A 26,505-nucleotide genomic window follows, 5' to 3' on the forward strand; every position below is an offset into this window, starting at 1 on the left:
CTCGAGTTCCCCAGGACAGAAAGGGACAAGAGCAGTTACCAAGAAACACTTGGAAAATCTTTGAAGTACACAAAGCACTTAAGTACTATTGCTTTATTTAAGTTGCTATCTTTCCAAAGCACGTACACAAGTCAGAGCTAAAAAGTACGCTGGAAAATATATGCATTCTTTTTTCTGAATTCTTACACCCTTTAGGAGCTGAACCTCAGGAAACAGGGGAACCTTTCCTGGTTTGCAGCAGCAATAAACATGAACCACAGGCCCAAATATTGAGGGCTTTCTCAAACAACAATTTACAATAAATGGGTAATATGTGGGCTTGTACCTATGTGCGTTCTCCCTCGTGAGGTCCACAGCAGCCTTCTCTTTATCCACGGCAATCACCCGGCTCTGGGACAGAAACAACAACAACACGCAAGTATTGTAATACCAAGGTTCCTGAATAGCCATGCTCTGCCTAAAGGGATGTACAAGATAACAATGCACTGTTCACTCATGGCTCCTGAAAGAACCAGTTCATGAAGAAAGTGTCTCACGGCACCGATGAGATCTCGAGTCACTTTTAGCAAGACCGCTAACTTGATGGAAGGCACTCTGCAATGCTGCCAGCAGCCTTCCAAAATAGACTGGCTTCTGACTGAACCGACTCAGCTGACAAAAACAGAGTCACATGGACTTGCATCACCCAATATTCTCATAGCTCCTAGTAGTGCAAGACTCGCGCTCAGCTTCTCCTCTCTAATGCAGGCAGAATACCTCGCACTTGGACAGCGGTTCTGGTATTTTCCATGTTATGCAGACACCTTTCCTCTCCTTACTTCACCACAGCGCATTCACTGCATGTACTGACCGCGCGCACTTGACTGCGTGTCAAGTATGTGAGGGACCTTCAGAGCAACACAGACACAGGACAACACAGAGACCTGCCAGACTTTCCATTCCACCTTGAGGAAAGTGCAGGCAAAGGCCTGACTTGGTTTTGTTTTGCTTAATGTCTTTGAAACACAGATGTTGGTTAGCATTTACACAGAGAAAGCATGCTCAAAGAAAACTACTTTGCATTTGGAGATGTCAGTGTAATCAGCCACGAGTCATGATTTCACAGCCTGAGAGTGGCACCCACACATGAAGCTGGCCCTTGAGGTGAAGGACACAGCTGAATCCCGTAGTGAGAAGTTGTTTTCCTAATACCCCAGTGCCAAATGCTGCCTCAAACAGTAAAGAGACCACGCAGAGTGTAAACTCCACTTGGCTGTCAGCGTGGCTGCCACAGACTCTAATCGGTCAAAGCTCCTTATTTCTCCAGGCCCAGCAGTTCGTGATAGTCAGCCGGGACAGGACTGTTATCAGTTACAGGGACAGACAGACACAGCTCTTTAACTTAACAGGCAAGGAAAGGAGCACGAAGTACAGCTCAGGAAATCAGAGTAATTACACTCTGAAGTCATGAAGCTCAAGTATTAACCTTATCAGGTCACTGGGAGGCACACAGGCATCAACCTCTAATTCTTATACACCACATCTTATACTTCTACAAGAGGAGGGGCTGGCCACAACAATTCTTGTTTACGAGAAGGAACTGGAAGGTCTGCAATTCTGAGAAAAGGAGAATATTTTTCCCTTGACCACAAGAGATGAGATCCTGGATTTATTTCTCTTTCTGTTTTATCACCAGTAACTCAGCAAGCATGTTACATATCATTATAATCAGGGGCAAGAAAGGCTTTGGTCACCCAGATCTCAGACCCGTTACTGCTTTTTTCACTCTATTCAACAGGTACAGGTTGTTATTAGGAAACAAAAGACTTCCAAAAAAGCGGTTTGACAGTTGTGGCAGTGTGACATACACTTCTCACATTGATCCCAAGTACTGAGACTTCTGTGGTAACCCCTTTCCTGTATTCATTTAGTCTTCAGTCTCCTAGAGACAAGGTCTTTTGGTTGGCAGCAAGGGGACTTTGAGATGACTGCCCCACTAATTCGACTAACACAGCGTGGGCCCATGCCTCCTTCCCTCTTGTCCACAGCTGAGGATATTGGCTTAAACCAACACCCACCCCTGCTTCAAGCCAAGGTGATTAAGTGAGCTGTGGCAGCTGAAGAATGAGCACCACTTTTGCTTCTTTCATTCTGACTATGTCTCTGCTACTCCTGCAGACAGCTGGGGAGAGCGATCCCTCTAAATAGCCCCCTTCTACTTACCGTGAATTCTAAAAGCCTGACTGTGAGGGACCTTAGCTGCTCGAGTCCCACCAAAGCAAAGAAGTTTGCCTGTGAGGTCTCCACGAAGGGTTGAAGAAGTGGGACCATCCTGTAACACAGGCTTCTATAGTGCCAGGAGCACTCAAAAGAGCTTACCTGTGGCAGTCTGCACAACAGACTCAGAGCGATTGCCCCAGAGCCACAGCCAACCTCCAGGATCACAGGATGAGGGGCAGGAACTGGGAAGCAGAGACCTGAATTCTTCTCATGTTTCTGAGATTCTTCATCCACAACTAAAGAGACAAGATCCTAACAAAGCAAAAACAAACAAACTTCTAAGGGAGCTGTTTTGACTCATACTTCTGTGGTGCAAGGACTGGAGTTTAAATTTCTTGACTCTGGAGACCAATGAAATGTAATTTTGTCACTAATTTTTAAAATACAGATGGCACCAATGGAACCCACATGCCAGAAGTCACTTCAGCTCCATCTTCCCCACGGGTGCTTTGATTCGTAACCAAATCCTCAGGATACAATTTCCCACAGACCCTCTGAAATCTTCTAGCACTGTTGGGAAAAACAATAACCAAACAGCTGTAGCACATTATCTGCTGCAACACCATTTTATTTACTCCAAAATCCCAGCTTTTGGAATGTGTAGGCCTCAAAATCTAAGATTTCCACACTTTTTTCCAGTAGGGTAAGTCATCTGGAGGCAGAGGCACAGCTGCTAACAGCACCTAAACCAATAATCCAACCTGCAGATGGAAAGCAAAGGCAACGAATTACTGAATGACCCAAATGAACAACTCCCTGCGCGGATCTCAGCTTGTGGACTCGACTGCATTTCGTGTTCTCAGGCACTGGCAGCGGATGCACAGGGAGGTGGTGGAGTCTCCATCCCTGGAGCGGATTAAAATACAGGTAGATGAGGTGCTCAGGGATGATTTAGTAGTGGACAGGGACAGTTGGACTTGGTGATCTCAAAGGTCTTTTCCAACCAAGCGATTCTATGATTTCATGAGGCCTGTGGCAGAGTAGAGCATTGAGCCTAATGCTCCAGAAGCCCCACCCACACCTTTCCAATGACACCACTTTAGATCGTGCAAACAGATCCCCCAAACTCCAGTTAGGAACAGACAGGTCTGTAGTTGTGTGAGGGCAGCTAACCTCCTGCAGAAAAGCAGATGTCACAAAGACCAGAACCAGACTCTGACATGATCACCCCACCTCCCTTCTAGTGCGAGGTGTCCCTGCCCATTGCAGGGGCGGTGGAACTGGATGATCTTTAAAGTTCCTTCCAATCCAAACCATTCTATAATTCTATGATCACCTAATCAAACAGTGCTTGGCTGCTCTTGAATTGGCTTTTTCTTACTAGTGAGATGAAATCCGAGTCTCTGCATTTTGCAAACTCCTCTTGCACCCAGTCATAATCAATGGACTCCCCCTTCTCCCCCATCGTACGGGATTTTGCACAAATAAATGTTCAAGAGGATTTCAAGAGGATGTCAAGAGCACCAACCGCATCAAACCTGCACGTTCCTGAAGGTGATGAGCTAGGCACAAAGCAAAGTATCTGGAAAGGTTTTACACAGCACTGGGCTAGAAGCGATGCAGGAATCAAGTGATGGGTTTTCAGGGACCTACATTCTGTTGCTTAGCACAAAATGGAGCGAAGAAAAGGTGGCAGCATCTAGACCCTCCATGTCTTTGACAAAAGTGAATTTAAACATCTGCAGGGAAAAACACAGGACATCCTTACAGGCAGAAGGGTATCTGGTCCTGACTAGCAATAAAAGAGCTTGCAAAGACTACAAGACCTATTCTCTGGGGTTCCATACACAGAGGACACAAATATTTGTTTCTCGTGCTACTTGATTTCCAGCACCCAGAGGTTCTCAAGCTTTTGTCTCTTGGCCAAGCCACTTACAGCCTGCTGTCACCTTGCAATTCCAGGAAGTCTTGCTTCACTGCCAAATTCACCCTAAGTTCACACTGTCATTTAATTTTTCCTCATCTTCTCTGTTCAGTGAAATAAACGCAAAAGTTTGCGAACACCTCCAGCCTCCCACGCGCCTCTGCCTCACCCTTCCACCCATAGCTCTGGCTCCCCAGCCCTGCCCCGGCACACGCGCGTGTTCTGACAGGTTCTTGGTATTACCTCCCCCTCCCTGCGGCCAGGTCTCTAGTTCACTGTATTTCTTGGAACTGCAGCTGCACAAACCAAGCGTGAGGCCAGCGTCTGCCAGCACCCAAACCACAAGCTCCACAGCTGCACGGTTCCAAGCAGCAGGGTCAGGCAGCTTTCAGCACCAAGATAGCTGAGAGGAAACAGCAGAGATTCTCAGTGCTTGACGGTGGCTACAGGGCTGTGTGGAAGTTCAGAGGCGATGCAATCAAGGGCTACAGTCCAACAGCAGTGATGGCTCTGTGATTAAAAGTACAAGGCTAAGAAAATCAAGAGGAGACAAATGGGAAAGGCAAAGGTGGAGGTCACAAACTCACACTGCTTTCCCTAGAAGCACCCTTTTTTTTCCATGCCCCACGTGCTTTGGGGAAAGCAGGGAAGAGAAAGTTCCAGGGGTACAAGCCTGAGCAGCAGGAGGCTCTAATCTCCCAAGGTAGCAAACAGGATGACGAAAGCAGAAGACACTTGAAAACCCGAGTCACCTTCTCTCTGCTTTGCACATTCCCGGGAATGTTTTACTTATTTGTATGCTTTCCAGAAACTTCTGTTCTCAGAATCCAGGCCTTTCCATAGAGCCCGATCTGATATTAACCAAATCACTCCTCCCCTCCCGTTTGTCCTCTTGGCTGCCAATCAGTACATGACAAAACACCAGAAAGCCAAGCTGAAAACCTAACTCCATGGCAATGGCCGCAGCAGATCACTGCCATGTGCCCTCTTTCCAAACCAAGTCACTAGGCCAGCCCAGGGCTAAGAGAGCAGGCAGGCTATGGCGTTTGTCTCCAGGGCTTCCCTGCCAGGAACTGCGGTAGGAAAGAGAAAATGTTGCACAAAGCAACTCCTCCTGTACATGTAGAAAAAGCAAAACACCAGAATAACTCCAGAAGGAGGCACTGATCCTTAAAGAGAAGCAATTACAAATAGGTAAAGGCACACCCAGTACTGAGGACGAGGTTTGGCTTTCCTGTCACACAACAGAAGCTCCTGATCCACTGGGGCAGATACCAGCCACCAGTTCACCTGTTGGAGGAGAGGGCATGACAGCACCCAGAAATGTCTTCACCAAAAGGCAGCAAACTTTGCAAGCCATATACGCTACTGCCCAAAACAAATGACCCCAGCTGTCACCTCTAAACTTAGCTGGGCCCACAAGGGGCAAGAGGAGTGGGTCGGAGTGACTGTAAAATGGCCATACCTCGGGCCTCCAGCACCAGCCTCAAGGCACACCTCTCCAGAAGCGAGGCATTTTCTTTCTCTGCAGGTACCGATACTGAGCACTGCCAGGTAAAGCACTTTGACAGAGGCACTGATCCAGCTCCCTAACACCTATTACTGAAATTCCAGTTACTTGGATGTCTGAGAGAAGCTGGGGAGCAGGAAGAACGGATTTTTTCTCCCTGTTCACGTGGCAATCCTCTCAAGTACCATCCCTCCTGTTACAGCCACCCTACATTGGTTTTCTCCAGTTCTAGCCCCAAATCTTACTCTAACTGCTGATAAGCTAAGCTACTCAGCTGAAACTCACAGAAATAGAGACCCTCTTTCCATCAGAAAAGAGAGATTAAACAGCTGAAGACTTCACAGAGCTTTTTATGGTCAAAAAATAAAGACATTAAAACGCAGAGATCTGTGAGAACATACAAGGAAAGTCTATATAAAGTTAACCTGGGGAACAGGTTTATGCATGACTTAAAAGAACAGCAGTTACTTTCCCTGCCTTCAGCAGAGATTTCAGCTTTAAATTTACATTTCTGAGTCTGTCCTGGCAATCCCCAGCCTTGAAGTAATCCTTCACACAGCCTTTTTTTTCTTGCATAGGAAGCCAGGAGAAGCTGCTGCCATAGTTCATCTTGGCCAGTTAGCCAGGAACAATCCTGTTTCTTTCTCCCTTTCCTTTTGCACAAGAAGAACTCTGTCCCAGGAAAACATCCTGTGCTGATTTTAAAGTAGCCAGCAATAGAATCCTGTGAAACTCTATCAGTAATTAATTAAGCTCTCTGTTAAAGATGCGCACCTTTTCTTCTGGCCTGCATTGATAGTGCTTGTTATACACTTGTCTATGAAACCAGAGACTTCTGTTATCACATTCTTACTCCCTGTGCCAGGTAATTAATCCCTAAGCTTGCCTTTGATGAGCTAAACAGTCTTTCACAACCAGGCAGATTTTTCCAACTGCTAATCCATCTCCTGGTTCTTCTCCAAACCCATTTTCCATCTCCTTCTCAACCAGTCAGTAACATAACCGGACACAATATTTTTGCAACTATTCCACTACTGCAGTATGAAGATTATTTAATCTTGTGATTTGTGCTTGGCGATCCCCTGTTAACACGCAGAAGGATCACTTTAGCCTGCTGACAGCCCTCTGACAATGCATGCTCATTGTCAGCCAACATCTATAAGAGCCCAAAAATCTTTCTCCAAGCCCTTCTGCCAGGGGAAGCTCCTCAGCCACAAGGCACAGGCTGTATTATTTGCCCCTGCACGTATGATCCTGCTAAACCCTTGTGCCTAGCTCTGAGGGCAATCCCATTTGCACTGCAGCAACAACAGGCTCCCCTCCAAATTCTCATTCCTCAGCCCCTGTGGCACAGCCCACTTTCACAAAACCTTGTTTTCCTCCAAACTACTGAAAAAATCTTACCTATGATACCGGCAAAATCTGATCTAGGTGAGGCCACAACGGCAATGCTCCAACTTCAGCACATTTGTTTACAGCTACGTTTTGACAGAAAGCAGTTAACTTTTGATCTATTAAATAACACCTCACGGCATTTATGTTCAAGAAACTTTACGGGAGTCTCTACATATTTCAAAAAAGGACCCCGAGATAGGGCACCATCATCCCTTTACTCTCCCCGACTGGGAAGCCAGTGATGCAGAAAGGAGAAGCAGCCTGTCTTCCTTCCTTCAAGAGACAACTGCTCAGAGGCAAAACCATGGAAAAACCAGCCAGTCTTGGGACTCCTGACCCACGGCTGTACTCCACCAGGCAGCGTGACCTTCTGGCCTTTCCAAAAAGCAATTCTGTGGCAATGAAATTAGGGAAATGAAAGGCCATTCTGCATCAGAACCTTCCTTTTAGCGCTGACTGAAACAAAATGAGTACCCTGCTCTGACATAAAGTGCTGGAGAAAGGCCTCACCTTGCGGTCTGCGTATTGCATATACATGTTGGGAAGCAGAAACCCTCCCTTCCCTGTGTGCCTGACCTTCTTGAAAGGTTAATGATTATGTTTAGCTAGAAGTAAAGTTAAACTTCATGAAAGGTTTCTCTGAGCAAACCTTTGCCTAAAATGCTTTTGCAAAACAGCTCAGCACAATGAGTGCCTTTCTGCTGACAGACACAAGCAAACAGCAGTGGTTCCTGTGTGCCAAGCATGTTATTCTGGGAAAGAAACACTCCAGCTTGGGAAAGAAAAGCTTAAAAATCACAGGTGGAAAAAGGATTGATTAGATAGCGACAGGACTGAAAATTACAAATGCTGTAGAGAGCACCAGCGGTTTGTGTGTTACACAGTAAGATGTAAATACTTGCTTGTTAAATCTGGAAGCAAAGAAAATACTTTTACTTACTCCCTTACAACACAGAATTAGAAGGATTCACTGTCAGATGAGGTCATGGAGGCCAGACACGGACAGGCTCAAAAGAGGATTAAATAAATGAATGGAGGACACATCCACTAGTGATTATGAAGCAGAATGGCCCCAAACCCCACTCTGGCTAAGAGCAGCCCCTAACTGCTGGCAGTCAAAAGGGAGGATCCTTCCATATCAATCTTTTCCCTTGTAATTTTGCCCCCCCATTCACTATAAGCCCTGACCAGATACAGAGCATTGAACTAGACAGACCAATATCGCCATTAAGTTTTCCTTCTGGATTTCATATTACCTCTCGCTCTCTCAGAAGTTCACAGTCAGGATCTTTTTTGCATGACTAGTAAAAAGCGCTCAGTGTGGCACAGATGTGGAATCTCTTTCCCTAAGATGTCTCCCAGGCTAAAACCACATCCTCACTCTACAGTGTCCCCACCTTACAGAACGACACAGTGTTCTCGTGACACAGCCACCACAACAAAGCCAAAACAGAAAACATGTACACAGGGGCTGAGCTTGTGCTGAGATCCCAATAGGTCAAGGAGGTGTCACCAGGGGACCCTTGAGTGGCCTGAGAGGATGGTAGGACTGGTGACAACCTCCCAAGCAGAGCTGGAGCTCTCTTCCCATCAGCTTTTCTCCAGCAGAAACAAAAAACTCAGCCTCCAAGAACCTGACTCTACTCACACAGTAGTTGCAAGGGATAAAATATGACCATTTTTGTTTACACTGGATAAATAAGCCTTGATTTGCTTTCAAACACAGCACCTGAGAGCAGAGGATCAGAAAACACTCGAATTCCTATAATAATGAGTAAGAACAGATCCACCAGGAGCAGGCGAACCTAAGCCTGGAGTGCCCTCTAGGGGTAACGGACAAGGGAGCCATATACCCCAAACTACTTTCGGAGATGTCCTGGACCAAACAACTTCTCCTTAATGATGAAATGGCGAGGCTTCATTTAGCTCATATTTGCCTGTACAAGAAAAAGGAATTATGTATCCACAATTGGCCAAGTTCTCTTTGTCCTAGTCTTCCTCTGATCCACAAGGCTGCTGCAATGGTAACACAGCCCAAGTTTTAGAAGGCTTTTCTTTGGGCAAAGTCTTCTCCACTAACAGCGCCACTGAGTGCACTGAGACAGGGGTTCCTTGACATCACAACAATGATCACATAACAAAGATGATTCATGAGACGGAGAGCATCCCTGAGCTTCAGCCCATTCACTTTCCCTGGCTCCAGCAGTCCCGCGAGGAAGCAGGCAGGATGCCTATTTCCACAGGCCCTTGCGAACCACCTGGTGCTTGCAGCTGTGAGTCCAAAGCTTTGCTCACTGAGGGCCAGTTGACTGGAGGAAGGTGAAATTCAGGACTGCTTAACAAAACCCTCCTCTCACGCGATACGTCTGTATCTACCAGCCCTGGACACCAAGGAGTTATGACTGGGTGCATCCCCTTAGTTATGCCACTCTCAGAGCTTAAACAAGACCTGCTAGTTGCTGAATTTTGGCTGCCTGTCCCCACCCAACCCTGTTTCCCATGGAACAGAAGAACAAAGCCACATGTGCTGAAAAAAATATTCCCAGAGGGAGCAAATGGGAGAGGGCTCAGCTACCAGAGAGGAAAACAGTCTACAAAAGGGCAAATTTCACACAGGGCAAAACCGAAGCAGAAAACTGAGCTTTTCTCTCTTTGCATGTGTCGTTCTGTCCCCAGGACTGAAACAATGCTGGTGGTTTATGTCACGCTGTGCTTTGCTTTCGTACCCTTACTAATGTGCCTGGGAACAAGCTCTGGAACCCTTCTGTGGAAACCAGAGAATAAAAAGTACATGATAAAGACAGCTCCTCTTCTCAACAAGTAAAAGCATTTGCAGAGGATACTTGCAAAAGTAGGAAGCAAATGGTGTATCTGTATCAATTTAGTATCTGAATTTGTGTATCTGAATCAATTTGTGTATCTGAATTCAATTTAGGGAGTTACATTTACACTGCCAAGGATCAGATACACCACATGGTTTGTGTGTGCACTCACAGATAAGCAACTTAAGCCTGGGATATCAATGCTGATAATGACCTGCTTCCTCAAGAACAAGGATTATTGACAGATATTATTTGGTGAAAAGTTTCAGCACTACTGGTTTTAAGAACGCTGCAGAGAAATCCTAAACAGAAATACAACAATAGATGCAACTAACTTCAATATTCCTGAGAGGAGATAGTTCCGCTGCAGTTTTAAAGTCCAATGGGGTCTGGAAAAATCCCTCCAATGAAACAAAACACAGGCAAGCCCCAAGGCAAACACACACAGAGCTGGGAGTCAGAGACGCCCATCCTTTACTTCTGGGCAGAAAGAAAGGATCTGGACACCAACTCACTTTGTGCAACAGGTTACACACCGTGCACGTTCCTGGAAGCAGCAGGTGCCTGAAGCAATGTCCTGCCAGGTGCTGCCGAATACCTGGATCTTGTCCCTACGCTCTTCCTGTCCAAGTCATCTCCCCAGCATCGTGTCACAAGAAAGCTCTCGGCTGCCAACAGAGCTCCATTCCTGAGCTATCATCACAGATTTCTGGTGCCAAAACCCATGCCTTTGCAGTAAGTATCGTGACACATCAAATACTGCTTTCCCACAGAGACAGAGTTTGTGCTCAGTTGTTTATGCTACATTTTTGAGCCAGGGTATGTCAAGTGGTTTCAAACACAGCTCTGCATCTCAGTTTGGGCCAGCAGAGACGTTTTTCCCAAAATCACACATGCGGGTGCAATTAACAGCGTTCTTGGGCATTAGCCACCCTGGCTGCTACTCCACACAACAGGCCTTTGTTTGAAGCCTGGCACTGCTTGGGGAGGAGTAGAGCGCAGCACCAGAGGAAGCCCTGCCAGGAGATGTTTTGACTTGCAGAACATGCAATTTCTCCCTGGTTTTAATGCTCATGTTGCATCCACGAATTAATGGGGAGTTAGAGGCTGGAAATAATCTCTTGAATCAACTGGAGCAGAAATGCTGTTGACAACAGAAAAGCTAACCATTTGGGCTCCAACTGACATAACCACTCCTTAGAGCCCTATCTCCAAACTAAATCACAACAGTGATCCAATCTAAATACAAGGGAGCTCACACCTTCACTGGACATAAGTGTCATCACTAGGATTTGGAGCCCAGCAGGCTCTCAATGCAATGCTGCTGATGCCCCACACCAAACCAAGACTCTGGTTCTGAATGTTCTTTACAAGCTGAGACAAGAGGCTGTTTAAGTGGTAGTTGTGCTGATTCCCACTGAATTGCCTGGATTTCAGCAGCACCTTCTTCAAACAACACAACAGAAGCACAGTCTGTCTTTGCCTTTTAATTCTGTGTAATAGGTGTCAGATGAAGGATTCTGCAGAGTACACCCTCTCTTTATTGAGCTGCTGGTTTCTTCATACATTCCCAATAATACCCCTTCCTCAGAAAAGACAAAGGTGGTCTTCCCATTTCTAAAGCCCACTGAGTTCTCAGCATCTCTTCTGGCATTGTCAGCAGAGAATGTTCTGTCTGAATGAGCCTCTTTCTTCCTTTTACAGCATGGACTCTTGCTTACAGAGGGCCCAGAGTACAGTTGTATCGTGTGATGCAATTCAGATTCAAGCCCACCCCAGTCTCGTTCCCCATATTCATACCTCTGTTTCAGGCCGAGGAATAAATACTGGGGGTCTCATCTTCAGAGTCAAGTCCTGGAAGTCCCACTCACCGAGCACATACTGCACCGGCATTCTGTGGCAGGCAAAAGCAAGCGTGAACACTTTAGGACCACGCACCATAATGCAGAAAAGCTCTCAATACTGTGCCTACCTCACTATTAACCCCACAGCCCCTCTGAGGACGAGCACCTAGACACTCCTAAGGCTCTCGGCTACATGTGCCATGTGTACATCCACTCTGAGGGAGCTGCACAAGAGTTTGTTATCGAATGCTGGACTCAGGGAACTACAGCCCAGTCAGCCTCACACTGACACTGTGGAAGACTGTTTCCAGATCTACTAAGGAAGGTGACTGGGCATAGTCAGCATGGATTCACAAAGGGAAAATCATTCCTGACCCACCCAGTAGCCACCTATGACACAAAGACTAGCTCAGTGCGTGAAGAGACAATAATCCACACTGTTTATCTTGACTTTCCTAGCGGGTTCGATACTGTCTCCTCTGGGGAGGAATAACGCCATGCACCACAACAGGCTGGGGGCCAACAGCTGGACAGAGGCCTTGCGGAAAGGACCCTGGAGATCAGGTGGACAAGCTGACCATGAGCCAGCAAAGCACCCGTGCAGCAAAGGCAGACAGTGGCTTCCCAGCTGCATCAGGCAGAGCACTGCCAGAAGGTCAAGGGAGGGGATCCTATCCCTCCATGCAGCACTTGGGAAACATCTGGAGTGCTGGGCTCCCAGCACAGGAGAAACGGACAAACTGGAGTATGTCCAACAAATGGCAATTAAGATGATTAAAGGATCGGAACACTGGCCACAAGGAGAGACTGAGAGCTGGGACAGTTTAGCCTTAAGGGAAGGGCTGAGGGAGCAGGGGAGGGAAATCTCATCTGTAACGATAAATATATAGCAGAATGGAGTAAAGAAGACAGAGCTTGACTCTTCTCAGTAGTTTTTAGTGAAAAGACAGGCAAAAGGCACAGAATCAAAACCACAGAAAATTCCATTTAAACCTAAGAATCACCCCCTTTTATTTTCCTTTTTAAATACAGTAAGGGTGGTCAAACACTGGAACAGACAGTGCAGAGATACCGCGTAGTATCTGTCCTTGACTATTAAAAACAGATCTGGGAATGGCTCTGAGCAACTTGCTCTAGTTGATCCTGCTTTGAGCAGGGGGCTGGACTAGATTTCCAGAGATTCCTGCCACCCTCCAAAAGTCTACGAATTTTGGGGCCATGTTTTCAGCTGCGCTGAGGCATCATACCTCACCTCTTCATGAAAAGCCACAGATACTTGTTGCAGCCTTAACAGCACTTCAGGGAGAGCAACTTGCAAGGCAGACAGGTAATTCTGCATCTGTGCTCCTAGCCCAGATGCCCTAAGAGCAGCAGGACAATTTAAGGGAGGCTTAAGGACAATGTACCCAGCTTAGAGTCAGCATTGCCAGTTTCCTGCTCCTCTGCAACATCCCTTACACCTCCTAGGCTCCCACACAGGTGATTTGCTACCTGACAACAGCAAATGCCCATGACTTGGGTGAGCATGAGAGACCAACACAGCACTGTCACTTGACATGTCAGCTGCTAATGCTCTTCTGCCTTCTCTTTGCTATCATTTTGGCTGCACTAAGACTGAAGGAAAACCCTCCAAATGAATGACTGTAAGAGAATGCTCCCACCTTTCCAGTCGCTTCCTGCTCAGCTGCTGGATCTGCTCCTGTTGCACTGTTGTAAGCGGAGTGTGGAGGCTTTTGGAGTTCAAGCTCTGAAACTGAAGAGAGGATCACTTTAAAACTTGCACACTCGTGCCACTCAGGTGTCCTCTGCACCTCCTGAGGGTGCCCTCCAGAGAGACACAGCTCTGCCACAGAAATGTATGCCCAGACCACTGGAAACCACAAATGATTAGGACAACCCATCTGCATGTTGAAACACAAACCTGTTCTTCTGCTACTTTTCCAGGCTCAGAAAAGCAGGTAAAATTAAGAACAATTCCACCAAGGAAGCGAGGGTACAGCGTGGGTGTGTATGTCATGGGTTACATTTCAGTGACAGCAAAAGAAGGCATTTGAGAAACCTCAGGTGCACTACTGGCATTAATAAACTATGCCTTACCCTCTCTGCCATCTGAGGTAGGGAAAAGTTGTTGCACTGTGAGATAAAGAAAGGTAAGGGATTCAACGAAAGCAACAAAGTGAAAAACATACACAGACCTTATTGTTTTCCTATTACTTAACTGTTTTTGCTCCGAGGACGAATGACACAATATATTCACTGGATTCTCGTGCTTCAGGGATCCCATTTGTCTCAAATACCGTCTGCCAGTAGTTGACCACATCGGTGGCAGTTACAGGCCCTGGTCTTGCACTGCAGCTCTGCCTCAGAGGTGACCACTTGGAACTCAGGACAGGACCTTTAGTTTGACTCAATCTCCCTATCACACAATTAGATGAGAGATCTAATAGCCTCCTAAGCAGTGGGCGGGTGAGACTTCTCATTGTTGCAAAGTCAGTTCCTGGCTTCCACATGTGTTCCTTGTTGCCATCAGCTGATCTAGTCCGTGCTGAGACTCGCAGTACACTTGGTGCTACCACAAGCCACTGTGGATGAGCACCAGCTGACCATAGTCTGTGGATTCTCCCTCAGGGCAGCATGAAAACAGCACACGTTTCCGGCTCCTCTAGCCTAGAAAAGGAGGCAAGAATACAGCCTGAATCTCTCGGGCTAGGAAATCACAGGTTCCCCTCTGATGGAACGTAAGTTCCTTGCCCCAATCTCAGCCCACAGGTACAAACCCAATTACTCACATCCTAAGAAGAGCAAAGGATTAGCCCAACAAGAGACTCCAGTGACAGCTCAGGAGCTCTGCCACTGCAATGCACTTCTCTGCAGAGCTACCCATCTCCACAGGCCAGAACTGCTACAAGGCCAGCCTGTGCCCATGGCAGGGCAGAAGGGAGTGTGCCTACACACAGGCACAACAATTCTGACTGTCCTTGGTCCCAGAAAGCCATAAACACACCAACCTTTAGCTCCAGCCCTTGGCTCTCTACCTTGTGGGTGGTTCGCCCTGGTTCCCTGCAGGAAGACTTTCAATTTCTCCTAGATTCTTTCTTTTACCACTTTCTCTGTTCATAAACCACAAGCCCCAGGTTAGTGGGTGTGCTTGCAGAAGACCTTGATGACATGGGTCAAGGGTTTTCCACACTGTCACCATCCCCAGAGAGCAGAGAGAGCTGCAGAACAAGGGTTGAGCTACTAAGAGTAGAGGAAGGAGAAAAACCTCACAAGGTACAACTAGGGGGAAGAGAAACACTTGAAAGATGGCCAGAAAAGGCAAACCCTGCCAGTAGGAAGTCTGCCTCTGGCAGAGCCAGACAGAGAGGGAAGAAAACAAACAAGATGACTGCAGGAGACAAAGGAGATGAAACTTTACCAAACAGCTGCTGCGTATCACGCTTCAACTGTGTGAGACAAACAGAACAACAACCCACTTTCCTGCTGTGATCCATCAGAAACGAGAGCCGCCCTCCAGTTCTGACTCACAGTCCCTGGAGGCAATGTGGGTTTCCCTGAGCGCCCATTCCCATTCCTCTACTGAGTGTTGCTTCTCATCACTGTCTCAGAAAGGCCACAGTCTTCCCTCTTGAAATTCCCCCAGAAAACCACCACACAAACAAGTAAATATCTCTGCAGTGCAGCCAGCAGCACCCAGGGTAGGTGCCTCTGCCGTGTGGGAGCGCTGCTGCAGGGAGACCTGGGCAGATGCTGGCACCAAACCCTGTGGCAGCCCTGGACCCTGTGGCACAGGACATCGTGCAGGCAGCAGTGCGGGGCCTGTCCTCCTTTGCAAAATCAAATCAAACAGAGACCAGGGAAGCAGGAGAGGGAATCCCACACAGCAAAGACCTCAAGAGTGGCTTACATGCTCCCTCCTGGCAGAGGGGTGGGTGCTCTAAAAGCCCTAAGATCCCCTTCTTAGCATTGTCAGTACCCCCAGGAGAAAGATAAGCATCCCCTATGAAAACTTGCTTTTATGTTACATATAAGCAATCCAACGGCCCTCACCAGCGCAGCTCCCCACACCTAGGCCCTGTTTTGGAGATGTTGCCACAAGAGGAGCACTAAAGGAATAAACCACTATGTATTAGTGCTGTTACAGAGGCACCTAAGACTTTAATTGGCCATAGCTAGTACAAAGCTGCCACTACTGCCGTTATTTCTAACAGCTACTGATGCAAGGTTCCTGCCAAACTACAGTCAGAGAATCACAGAAGGGTTTGGGTTGGAAGGGACCTCAAAGCCCATCCAGTCCCACCCCTGCCACGGGCAGGACACCTCCCACTGGATCAGGGGCTCCAAGCCCCATCCAGCCTGGCCTGGAACCCCTCCAGGGATGGGGCAGCCCCCACTGCTCTGGGCAGCCTGGGCCAGGGCCTCCCCACCTGAACAGGAGAGCATTTCTGCCTAAGATGTCATCTCAACCTCCCCTCTTTCAGCTTCAAACCGTTCCCTCTCATTCCTATCCCCGTATGCTACTTCTTGGTGCAAATATTTGCTTGCATACAGGTTGGGAACAGATTCTTTTCCCCTGCGGCTGTGCGGTTCGGCCCATCCACCCCCCGGCCCCACTCACTGCAGCCCAACGCGCGCACCGGGGCCCATCGAAAGGCTCCGTTTGTACCGGCCCGGGCCCGGGCCGCTCCCGGGGACCCGAGCGGCGGGAACCGGTGGGAGGGCTCAGGAGGAGATCTGAGGAGGGAGATGAGGGATCCGAGGGGCTCGGAAAGGGATGGGTGAGCTTGGGAAGGGTCAGAGGAGCTCCGGAAGGCTCTGGGACTCAGGAAGAGGCTTAAGAACTGGTGTGAGGGGATTGGAGGGGTCTGAGGGGCTCCGGAAGAGGCTCCGGAAGGGGCGTGGGAGCTCAGGACAGGTGTGGGGCTCAGGATGGGGCTCGAGAGCTGCCGTGAGGGCTCCGGGGGGTCTGGAAGGGGTGGGGTTCAGCCCCGCCCCCGCCGCTCACCGCCGCCCAATCAGGAGCGGAGGGGGGGGAGGGGGGGAGGGGCCGCGGTGCGCGCGCGCGCTCGGAGCTGTGCAGGCCCCGCCCCCCCCCCCGCGGGCAGCGGAGCCTCCGCGGAGCGCAGTGAGTGCGGCCCGGGGAGCGGCGGCCGCGCTGACCCTCCCCGCCCCGCCCCGGCCTCGGCCCGCACGGTGCCCTCCAGCCCCATCCCTATCCCACACCGTGCCCTGCGCCATCCCCGTCCCCATCCCTATCCCGATCCCTATCCCGCACGGTGCCCGGTTCCATCCCCATCCCTATCCGCACGGTGCCCGGTTCCATCCCCACCGCAGGCTCTTCCCGGCTCCATCCCTGTCCCGCATGGTGCCCGGTTCCATCCCCATCGCTGCCCCGCGCTCTGCCCGTCCCGCGCAGCAGGACCGCGGCGTGGGTGGGATAAGGGAAGCTCTGCCAGCGGGAGCCGGGACGGCGGGCATGGGCGGGCAGGACTCCCCATGCCCCGCTTCAGGGCTCCCCCGTTTCAGGGCTCCCCGTTTCAGGGCTCCCCGTTTCAGGGCTCCCCGTTTCCCAGAACAGCCCTCCAGCAGGGACGAGGAGGCCTGGGGACCACATCCCATAGCCAGTGGTGACCCGCTGCTGATGGCGTTGCCGGATCACCAGAGATGCTTCGTTCATGCAGGGAAAATAGCCGTTATTGTTTGCCTTCTTCACCCAGAGACCCCGCGACCCATCTTCGTCCCTGAGACACAACCCTCTGTTCCCACCATGCTTGAGAGGAACCGACAGCACAGAGGGATTAGAACTGAGACTGAGAGAACCCCGTGGCCTCCAGCTGGTGCCTGGCACGATGTTCTGCAGCTCGAAGGTGCTGGCCACCCCAGACCAGTCTGGCCATCTGTCAGACCAGTTGGGAAATGCTGGTTTAGGAGAGAAACAAACGTGTTTTCCTTATTCCCAAACCAGCAGAACCCAGCACAGAGCAGGCCTGGCTGTGTGAGCAGCTCTGTTGGTGCAGGCAATGGACGAATGCCAGCTCACAGCAGCCAAGGATCTGGTTCCTCTTCTGTTTGTGGATGGACCATGCTGGAACCTGCCAGCGATAGGTAGTAGAGCGTGCCCAGCCTGCAGATCAAACCTCCAGCACTGGGATGACAACTGGGAAAGGTGGGAAAGATCATCCACCCCCAGGTCTGTTGTTGTGAGCAGCCTGGACCAGAAAGGGCTTAGGAACAGAAATCCTCTCATCTGGACCTGGAACTGGATGTCTGACCCATGTCAGAAACCTTTCACAAAGGACCGCTTTCAGAGTGAGGTCTCTGGGCTTGGCAATCCTGCAGCCCAGATGGGACCCCAACAGCACGAACAAAAGCCCCCATCCCCACCTGACTGGATTTTCAGCTGGATAGTTTGCATCCAGCCTGTCTTTGCAGAGGAGCAGTGCACAGCGGCACAGCCTCTGGCCCATATTAAAGGGCTCTTACCCAAACGCTTCGTCTCAGCTTCAACATCCAAGTTCCAGTGGTTTTCCAGAACTGACACTGCATCGAGATGAAGGCCTGACCCATTTTGTTTCCGAAGTTCAGGAGCTGTTTGAGATCTAGAGCCGTGCTTTGCAAAGCCCTTGGGCCTGCTTCCCTCCTTTCACATAACTTTTTTTCTCCACTTTATGTTTCCGTGGCAGTAGCTTTTTTTTATAAACGTGATTTATCATCACAGAGAGTTTCCCTGAATAGCACAGATCAGTGATTCTTCCTGAGCAGCTGCTCACTCTGCCCAATACCTGCTCAACATTCCATCATGTTCCCTGCCGGGCTGTAGCTGCTGCTGTTGTGGCAGTTGGATTTCAGATGTGCCATGTCTGTGCCCGACTATCCACTACCCCTGGGGCTCCGCTGTGGTCAGCATGGCTGGGGAAATCCTGGCACCACCCGGTTTGAACCAGGCACACGCGCTTTGGTGGTCAGAGAAGGACACTCCCTTCCAGCTGCAATGAACTCATGTCTTGGCATGATGTTAGATGGGCCCAGACCAGCAGCACCATCTTCATGTTGCTTGAGAAATTCAGGGGAGTTTGGCAGCTCCCGCAGTCTCCCAGGCACCTCAGAATCCCCCAGCAACTCCTCCTTCCCAAGGTTGTTCACATGGAGCTGCCAGCCAGTTCCTGCACAGGTGATGAGGGTTTACCTGCTCGGGGAGATGCAGGACAAGTGCTGTGCAAGTCGCGCTGACTGGTGGGGCTGCTGACTGACCACAGAGCAGCCTGCTGCGATTTCTCTGCTTCAGTCATTAGTGCCAGATGTTAATCACGCTGCTCAATGCAGTTATGGACAGCAGTAAGGCATCACAGTAACCGGAGCTGCGTAATAGCCTTGCCTAGAATAGAACAGAGAGCAGAACAATGGCTCATTTCTCTATGCAGGCACATCTTTTTCTAGTCAGAGCTCATTAACCCCTGTGTCCCAGCTGCCTTCCAGGCCAGAGATGTCATGGCTGTGAGCTGCAGAGAAACTCCCTGAGGGCTGGGACAGTAGTTCTTGGGGTCAGCACTGTTCTGGTCCTGAGGTAGCTGCATTGTCAGAGGCGATCGCTGAGCTCACATTCTGTACGGTGGCTTTAGGAACAAAGTTGTGCAAGTACTTCCCATAGGATCATCCCACAGTGTTTTGCAACTCCCAATTTGTACAATAGAAGCAAGAAGCAATTAAAGCCGTTCATGTTTTTGGTGTGAGTAGATCTATCCGACTTCACAAATCCATTCTAAAAATTGGACTCCTTTTAAAATTAATATTGATAATTAGCAGGGCGTGACTAAGCTTGAGTGGGTGCTTTCATGGGGACTTGAGAAATACTGTCTTTAGCACCAAATGAGAGACCCATGCAACCCACTGCTGGAAGGGAGCTGCCTTTCCAGAGGGCACGGAATGCAGGGCACTGGGGCGAGGGATAGTGCAGTGACCAGTCCCTACCACAACAGGAAGTCCTGCTTTGAATTCCATAAAGAGCACCCTGGACGCCTCGAGGCTGATTTATCGGATGTGTTTCCACTGAAGAACTTTCCATGTGACTTTCTAAAACTTAGAAACAGGAAAATGCTGACAGAGGCCACTGGGCTCAGCCTGGAGCAGACCAAAGACTGGGGTTCTGAGGTTGTCCCCACACAGATCTGCCAACTGCCTGCAAGGAGGCAGAGCTGAAGCAGCGAGGAGAGGGCGTTTTACTGACTTCAAGTGAATGGGGAATGACTTCAGGGGCTCTCAGTACCCCTGAAAAACCTTTTTCTTGAGTGGCCATTGGTGAGCTGTTCTCAAAAACTGTCCTAGTGAATTGGGAAGCTTTGGAAAAGGTTGTGTCTTTCTCTAAGAGCTCTGTGCTGTTCATTTGTTCTTCTTTCCTAGGCAGAAACCAGCGTGGTTCCTGTGAAGAGAAACCATCAGCGATGATGCTAGAGGATAGGTCTAGCACGAGGGTCCTTGACTCGATGGGTGGCTCTCCACTTCTGTAGCTGATGGGTGAGGACAACAGCTTGGTAAAAGGAGCTCCCAAGCACTGTCAGGATGAGTTACAGCTCACCTTCTGTACATGGACTGTACCACACCACCACCACCACGGCCAAGCCAGGCCCACGGACAACCCTGGATGTGACTGCACCAGAAACAGCTACTATAAGCCCTGAGACTACCAGTTTCAACAGCACCAAAATCCTGGATGTGTCCAGCTCTGGGCCCGGCGTGAGCACGATGCTGCTGTCCTTTGGGATCATTACTGTGATCGGGTTGGCTGTAGCTATGGTAAGAAAGCCCTGCTAACTATTTCTGTGTCTGTGGAGGGTGGCAAAGGGGCTCTAGAACTGATATGGGTTGAATAATTTATTTGCATTCTACTAAAAGCTCACTCAGAACCACTGGGAACTGATAGTTCCCCACATCCCTTTTTTTTTAAGGCCTTTATCCAGTACACCAATATTCCTGCAGTCTCCCTGAGGTCTGAGCCAAGCGGGGTGCTCAGCAGGCCTAGAGGATGCCAGGTGTGGTAGCTGTAGTTATTTTTAATACCCATAGGAAGTTCAGTTAAAAGAACACAGAACAGATTCTGTTCAGACTTGTTAACTGGAACAGCTGCATTGATTTAAACCTTGTCAACACTGGTACCCCCACAAAGAAAGTTCATCCAAACTAACTTTTAAAGCAGGCTCTTGAAACCACACTGGGGTTGCAAGTGGTTGATCTTTACAGTCCCTTCCAACCCAAACCATTCCATGATTCTATGAATCCACTGTAGCTAGAGACCTTCTGAACTGCATTTCCAAGGTTCCAGCAAAGCCCTTGAGGATTTGCTGCGTAACCAGCCTTGCCATCAATGCTGCAGGCAGAAGCTTTCAGAAACACTAGTTCTGGGCCTGCCACAGGCAAGGCAAGTGCTGTGGTTCTTCTTTTGATATATAACCAAATCATTTACCTGCCAACAGAGAACAGAGGGTAGTGTCAAGCTCCCGTTCCTTGTATGAGGAAAAGCTTCACTAACACAACCATCCGAGGAGCCCATAGAAAGGGACTACTGCAAAATTTCATTCCAGGCCCAAGGAGGAGTTTTTCCAAAAGCCCCTACGAGAACCTGGAAACATTATCCTGGAAATGGTCCCACGTTCCCAAGAGCAACATCCAGCGCTCCTGTTTCTCAGAACAAGGCTCTGGAGGCCAAAAGCCTCCCTCATTTCCCCACACAGCCGTGTTACTGGCTGACACGAGGCAAGTCACCAAGCATGCCCTCTCTGCTGCTTCCCTTTACACTGGCGACGGGGTAATAGCGCTTCTGCACTGTAGGGAATCTACAGGTGGAAACCACAAAGGGAAGGCCCTCCATCCACTCTGAAATTACAGCACATGTCCTGCAGCCACCAGGAATGCACTGAGCTACAGCTAACAATAACACACCTAATACTCTTAATACTACTAACACACCTAACAACGGGCCACTCGGGCACTTAGGATTAGACATGAGATGCCGAGCTCACACTGATGCATGTGGAATTCCATCTTCTGTGGACCCTCCTTCCTTCCCCTGCTTTGGGGCACAGTGACATCAGACTTGCTACAACACCTCCTTTCTGTGTGCTCTGTGCCCAAAATTTACCTTCTTAGCTCTTCCCCATCTTACTGGGGCTGTTGTAATGGAGGTTTTCTTTCTCCTTCAGGTTCTGTATATCAGGAAGAGGAAGAGGTACGTAATATCCGTTGTTGGCCAAAGGGTTCTTCAAAATCCAGACAGAGCTAGGAAGGAGAGGGGGGAGATGGGGAGAGTGTTAAGGGGTGGCTGGCTGAGAACAAGCCTATGGGGAATCAGGCAGGGGTAGGGACGCTGCGCTCCTGGTGTTGGCCCACCTCCTTACACCAGAGCTTCAAAGGCTCCTCCACAGCTTTGGGAAGGAAAATACAGTTGAGGAGGATAGGGATCCTGCAGACTCCTCAAGCTTCATAGATGAGATGCATTAAAACAGAGGACAGGGTTATGAGTGTAGAAAGAAGCTGGGAACTTGCATCACGAGAGGTGTGGATCTCACACTTCATCCATTCCCAGATTCCCGTGTTTTCTGGCAGCCCAGGCCAACAACACTGGCCTTGCAAGGCTGAAGGGCTCTGTAGCTGCAGTCACAGGGACTGGCAGCAGCACAGTGCAGAGATGCAGCTTCCCAGCCTGACATTTGGTGTCTTAATTCCCTTGTTAAGCTCCTTGCTGAAATTAGAAGAGCAGCATGCAGGGAGACACATTGATTCTTCTGTCTCAGCAGAGACACCAAAGATGCATTAGAAGTGGTACCTCCTCCCTTCCCGACTCCTTATGGCAGGCCTGCCCTGGCCATGGACTTTCAAGAAGTGTTCCTGCCCACTGTAAAATGTCCAAGCCCGACCCCAAAGCCCAGGTCTGGGTTCTGCCACAGGAGCAGCTAATGCTCAACCTGTGAACATGGCGCTGCTGGAGATAAGGGTTGTGCTGGCAAACCCATTCAGAGGCGGGAAGGGAATGTGTCATCCTGACGCTTGCCAAAATAGATATTTGTGCTGATGCTGCTGGTAACTGCCTGTGGGTATCCCTCCTCAGCTACAGCCCAAGGCAGGGCTCAGTGTCGTCCCAGGAGCTTGCCCACCCACCTGTCCTCCATCTCTGGGCTGCCCAGTGCTTAGGGAGACCCCTTGAGGGAAAGCTTTATAGCTCTGTCACTTGGAGCAGTGATAGAAAGGTCAGAACCATCTGTCCACAGGCATCAGCCTCCTATGAGACTCCTATCTCTTTCCTATTTATTGTTACTTTATGTACTTCAGCTCCAGAGTTAAAGTACTGCTCTTAGGCCACTGGAGGGAACAGCAGCCTTCTGCTGGCAGACACAGAGTGAGATGGCAGGACTGGCTCTCGTGGGCACAGGGACAGAGGGAGAAGTCACCAAATGCTGAGCCAGCATTCCAGCCTTGCTTTTGTCCCACCGCATAAAGCTCAATCTTGTAAGGGCTGCAGGAACTTAAATCCCTCATTCCTCTGTGCGTAATGCCTGCCAACATAGATTAGTGATGCAAATTAATCCCTGTAACTGCACTCTGGGTATCTTCCTCTCCTGCCAGCTGTGTGTAGCAGGTTCTTATCCTCACCCTCGCAGCACAGGATGTGACCCTTACCCATCAGGAGCAACAAGAGCAGAATCCCTGTGCAGCAGGAGAAAACAGCCTGCAGGGAGCCTCAGCAGGGGGTGGGGGTGGCAGCCTGAACATCTGTCCTTCTCTCTATTGAGTTTTTCAACCAATCCTTCCCTCCTGCGGGCAGGTTGGAGAAACTCCGGCACCAGCTCATGCCCATGTACAGCTTCGATCCCACAGAGGAACAGGATGAACTAGAGCAGGAGCTGCTGGAACACGGGCGAGATGCAGCATCTTCCCAGGCATCGCAGAGCAAGGTAGGCAGCAGGGGCCAGTCAGTCTGTTAGCACCACCACTGGTACCGGCACCGCTTTTGTCATGGAGTCAAGGAGTTGTTGTAGGGTGAGGAAACAACGTAAGACCTCAGGAGGACTTCCCCCGTCTCTGCCAGCCCTGAAGATAGGGAGTTTGAGCATTTTGGAATGCTTAGAATGGACTGAAGAGTCAGGCAACTAGGGTGAAGATTCTGGGGACGCAAAGTGCTGACTCTACTCAACTAGGAGAGAGAAAAGGGCGACTTCACCAAGGAAGGGTGAGTTTGCCACAGTTTACCACCCAGGGCACAAGGGAGCCGTAGGATGAATGCCATTGTTCTGGGAGAGGAGGCTTCAATGCTCACAGAGCACCGAGGCTCCTTTGCCCTGAATAGCAAATAACTTCTGCATAGTTTTAAGGTATTCCTGCTTTGCCTAAGGATGTAAGCGTGGGAAAAGGCCTTGCTGAGGGCGAGGCTGCAAGCTAACAGTTAACTGTGCTGCAAGCACCCAGGCAGAAAGCCTGCACGGTGTTGTGGCACAGTGCATCTGGTCTTGTCAGCACCTCCAGGCCAGTCCTGCAGGGCTCTGAAAGAGAAAAGGGAGGACAGTTCTCTATTTGAATTTGGGGTGAGGGGGAGAAGGCTTGGTTTTGACCACTACCGAGTGTTTAAAGGCATGTGGTGTGCTGAGAAATGATAGGGTTCTCAGAGACCTCCAACTTAGGAGTTAGGAAATAGAGGGATAGCTTGGCCAGTTGGTTTTGGTTAATGGTCCAGGTGGGTCCTTGAGGCTGTCTCTTTCCCTAGTGGACTGAGAAGTAGAAATAGGGAAGAAGGGCTTCTCACCAACATTTGCAGCCAGCTTCACAGTGTTTTCTTTTTCCTTTGTCACCACCACCACACAAAAAGCCTTTCTGAAAGACAGAGACGGCAGGGATGGCTGGAACAGGTACGTCTCTTAGTCAGTGATGCAGCCTCCCCTTAGCATAGACATCTCTCCTTTCTTAAATTCCTCTCCAGCTGCTCTGTGTTGCCCATGTCTTCCCTTGCTTTTCCAGTTCCAGGAGCAGGAGTTCTCCCAAACAATTCTCAGTTTCCACACAATTTACACCTTTAGATAATCTGTAGCAAGAAAAGGAGACAATAAATACAACTGTAATTATAAAATATTTGTCTCAAGCCATGCTTCCCAGCCTGCTAAAGAGCACACAAGAGAGGTGCGTGTTGGAATATGAGAGACTGTCAACACATTCCATGCGCTGGTTTAGGAAAGCAAAAATTCTGTTATATAAAAGCAAAGGTCTTGTCCTCTGAGTAGCACACACTGGGAAAACATCAGATGCCTCTATTAGTGCACATTGAGGACTTCCCTTCAGGTAGGAGTGGGGGGAATGACAAGGCCAGAGTTAAGCTTAGCGCATAAAAGCAGATCCTTGTTGTCTGTAGGGACTGGCCAGCAGGAGACTTCAGATCCCGTCAGAGCCTGCTAATGCATGGATACCTCTGCCTTAAAAGCACGCAAGTTTAAAGGCTTAACATAATGAGAGAGGGGGAGTCTAAAATAGCAGCCAAAGTTCAGTGTGTGGCACAAATCCAGGCCTTCTTCATGTTTCAAGTCTTTTCTTGCTGCCTTGTATATATAAATAGTGACACCCAGTAATCCAATGACGTGGGGATTTTAAACTGGCACGGATGGCTGGCTCTCTGGCCTGGTGTGTTCTTCTGTCACAACCTTGTTAATGCCATGTCAGGGGGCCTCCCCTTAGCCCAGCGGGGAATCCGGTTACAGGATGGTGCAGCCTGTGCCCAGGCACACACACCTGAGCAAAGGCAGCCTTGCCGGGTCTCATCTTTCACTGCTTCAACGCAGATTCTGCTGACAAGTCAAGGAGCCCTCCAGAGACCCAGCCGTCTTGTGTTCACAGACGTTGCCAATGCCATCAATGCATGAACAGCACCTGCCCCTGCTCTGGGATCGGGCTGAGACTGGCAAGGATGAACCCAATAAACCAGTGACTTCCCGCAAGCACGGCCGATCCACTGAGCCCCGCTGGTCACCCCGCTGGGCTGCGTTACAGACGGGCACAAGCACTGGCAGCTGGCGTTACTTTGGGAAGCAAACCCTTTGTGATGGCAGTAGTGATTTTTTGATGCGTCTGTTCCAGTTTCTGGGCTGGTGCTGACTGATATCCTCTACCAAGCTGCGTGCTTAGGAGCAGTGCCTGCTTTGTTGTAGATCAACTCATCAGAGCACACGCGCGTGAGCCCTCTGTGGGTCAGGGAAGGAGGAGAGGTGTGTGTTTCAGAGAGGTTCCCCGGGACTTTGTGCCACAGACTCCAAGGAAAGCAGTGAACGAGCCTCTCCGTACAGCGACCGCAGCTTTGGTAGATTCTGGAGGGGTGAGTGGTGGCAAAGCCCCTTTGAGCCCCGAGAGCTGACTCCCCGAGCTGAGTGGGAATCTGGGGCACACCAGGGAAAACACATACCGTGGGGCTTGTCCCCCTTGTGGCGCGCTGGCTGCTGTCGTGTGCACCCAGGGTGACGCTGAAGCATGGGCAATTCACTAGCTTTAAAAAGTGAAAGGGTGAACATTTGGCCAATTACACCTTAACTGAAGAGGTGGCTGAATATCCCAAATCAGGGCTGCCAAGGACAGAGGGGAATCCAGACAGCTCGAGCCAGGGGGTGTCAGTGTCTGGCTAGAACTCCCTGCTGAGGAGCTAGGAATAATTGTGCTTGGGCCACGGAGACAAGTGGAGTAGAACTAAGGTTCCACTACCACGTATCTTCCTCTTACTTTGGCCCAGGGAAGTTCCTGCAGTGCAGAGTGTTAACCAGAAGGGAAGAAAAAAAAAAAAGAAGATTAAGC

The 26,505-nt window shown here is 49.6% G+C and overlaps 2 protein-coding genes and 1 long non-coding RNA gene across 8 annotated transcripts in view; 1 reads left to right on the forward strand and 2 right to left on the reverse strand.

Moving 5' to 3' along the window:
* Positions 1-16,650, reverse strand: part of HEMK1 (HemK methyltransferase family member 1) — a 31,666-nt gene extending 15,016 nt beyond the window's left edge. The window contains exons 1-6 of one of the 2 annotated variants that reach the window (XM_054076791.1): positions 16,332-16,650; positions 13,914-14,361; positions 13,356-13,447; positions 11,651-11,744; positions 2,359-2,511; positions 326-390 (exon numbers count right to left, since the gene is read on the reverse strand). In XM_054076791.1, the coding sequence (XP_053932766.1) occupies positions 326-390; positions 2,359-2,511; positions 11,651-11,744; positions 13,356-13,447; positions 13,914-14,204 (695 nt within the window). In that variant the 5' untranslated portion in view covers positions 14,205-14,361; positions 16,332-16,650. Of the gene's footprint in view, positions 1-325; positions 391-2,358; positions 2,512-11,650; positions 11,745-13,355; positions 13,448-13,913; positions 14,362-16,312 lie in introns of both variants that reach the window. The other variant, XM_054076790.1, reaches the window with a different exon arrangement.
* Positions 16,651-16,730: 80 nt separating this feature from the next.
* Positions 16,731-25,644, forward strand: C11H3orf18 (chromosome 11 C3orf18 homolog). Of its 5 annotated transcripts, none has more exons than XM_054076975.1 (5): positions 16,731-16,819; positions 20,092-20,484; positions 21,270-21,441; positions 21,888-21,913; positions 23,507-23,619. In XM_054076975.1, the coding sequence occupies exons 2-5, from the start codon at positions 20,251-20,253 to the stop codon at positions 23,570-23,572; spliced, it is 498 nt and encodes a 165-aa protein (XP_053932950.1). In that variant the 5' UTR covers positions 16,731-16,819; positions 20,092-20,250; the 3' UTR covers positions 23,573-23,619. The 5 variants fall into 5 exon arrangements, 4 of the variants coding, with proteins under 4 accessions (XP_053932950.1, XP_053932951.1, XP_009558943.2 ...); XM_054076976.1 differs by lacking the exons at positions 16,731-16,819; positions 21,270-21,441 and adding exons at positions 24,545-24,584; positions 25,506-25,602 and having other exon boundaries at positions 19,069-20,484; positions 23,507-23,636; XR_008451745.1 differs by lacking the exons at positions 16,731-16,819; positions 21,270-21,441 and adding an exon at positions 25,506-25,614 and having other exon boundaries at positions 19,069-20,484; positions 23,507-24,584.
* On the reverse strand, positions 18,960-25,594 carry LOC128853299 (uncharacterized). Its single transcript, XR_008451746.1, has 3 exons — positions 24,482-25,594; positions 21,827-21,963; positions 18,960-19,069 (listed from the first exon to the last, which is right to left on the reverse strand). It is a non-coding gene; the product is annotated as an uncharacterized LOC128853299 (long non-coding RNA).
* Positions 25,645-26,505: the final 861 nt, after the last annotated feature.

The sequence above is a fragment of the Cuculus canorus genome, chromosome 11 (genome assembly GCF_017976375.1).
Source record: "Cuculus canorus isolate bCucCan1 chromosome 11, bCucCan1.pri, whole genome shotgun sequence".
In the NCBI taxonomy this organism is placed as follows: Eukaryota; Metazoa; Chordata; class Aves; order Cuculiformes; family Cuculidae; genus Cuculus; species Cuculus canorus.

Coding starts and splice junctions, on each gene's coding strand:
- C11H3orf18 (XM_054076975.1), top strand. CDS start 20,251: ATGAGTTACAGCTCACCTTCTGTACATGGACTGTACCACACCACCACC. Junction 20,485..21,269: donor TCGGGTTGGCTGTAGCTATG/GTAAGAAAGCCC, acceptor ATTTCATTCCAG/GCCCAAGGAGGAGTTTTTCC. Junction 21,914..23,506: donor TATATCAGGAAGAGGAAGAG/GTACGTAATATC, acceptor TCCTGCGGGCAG/GTTGGAGAAACTCCGGCACC.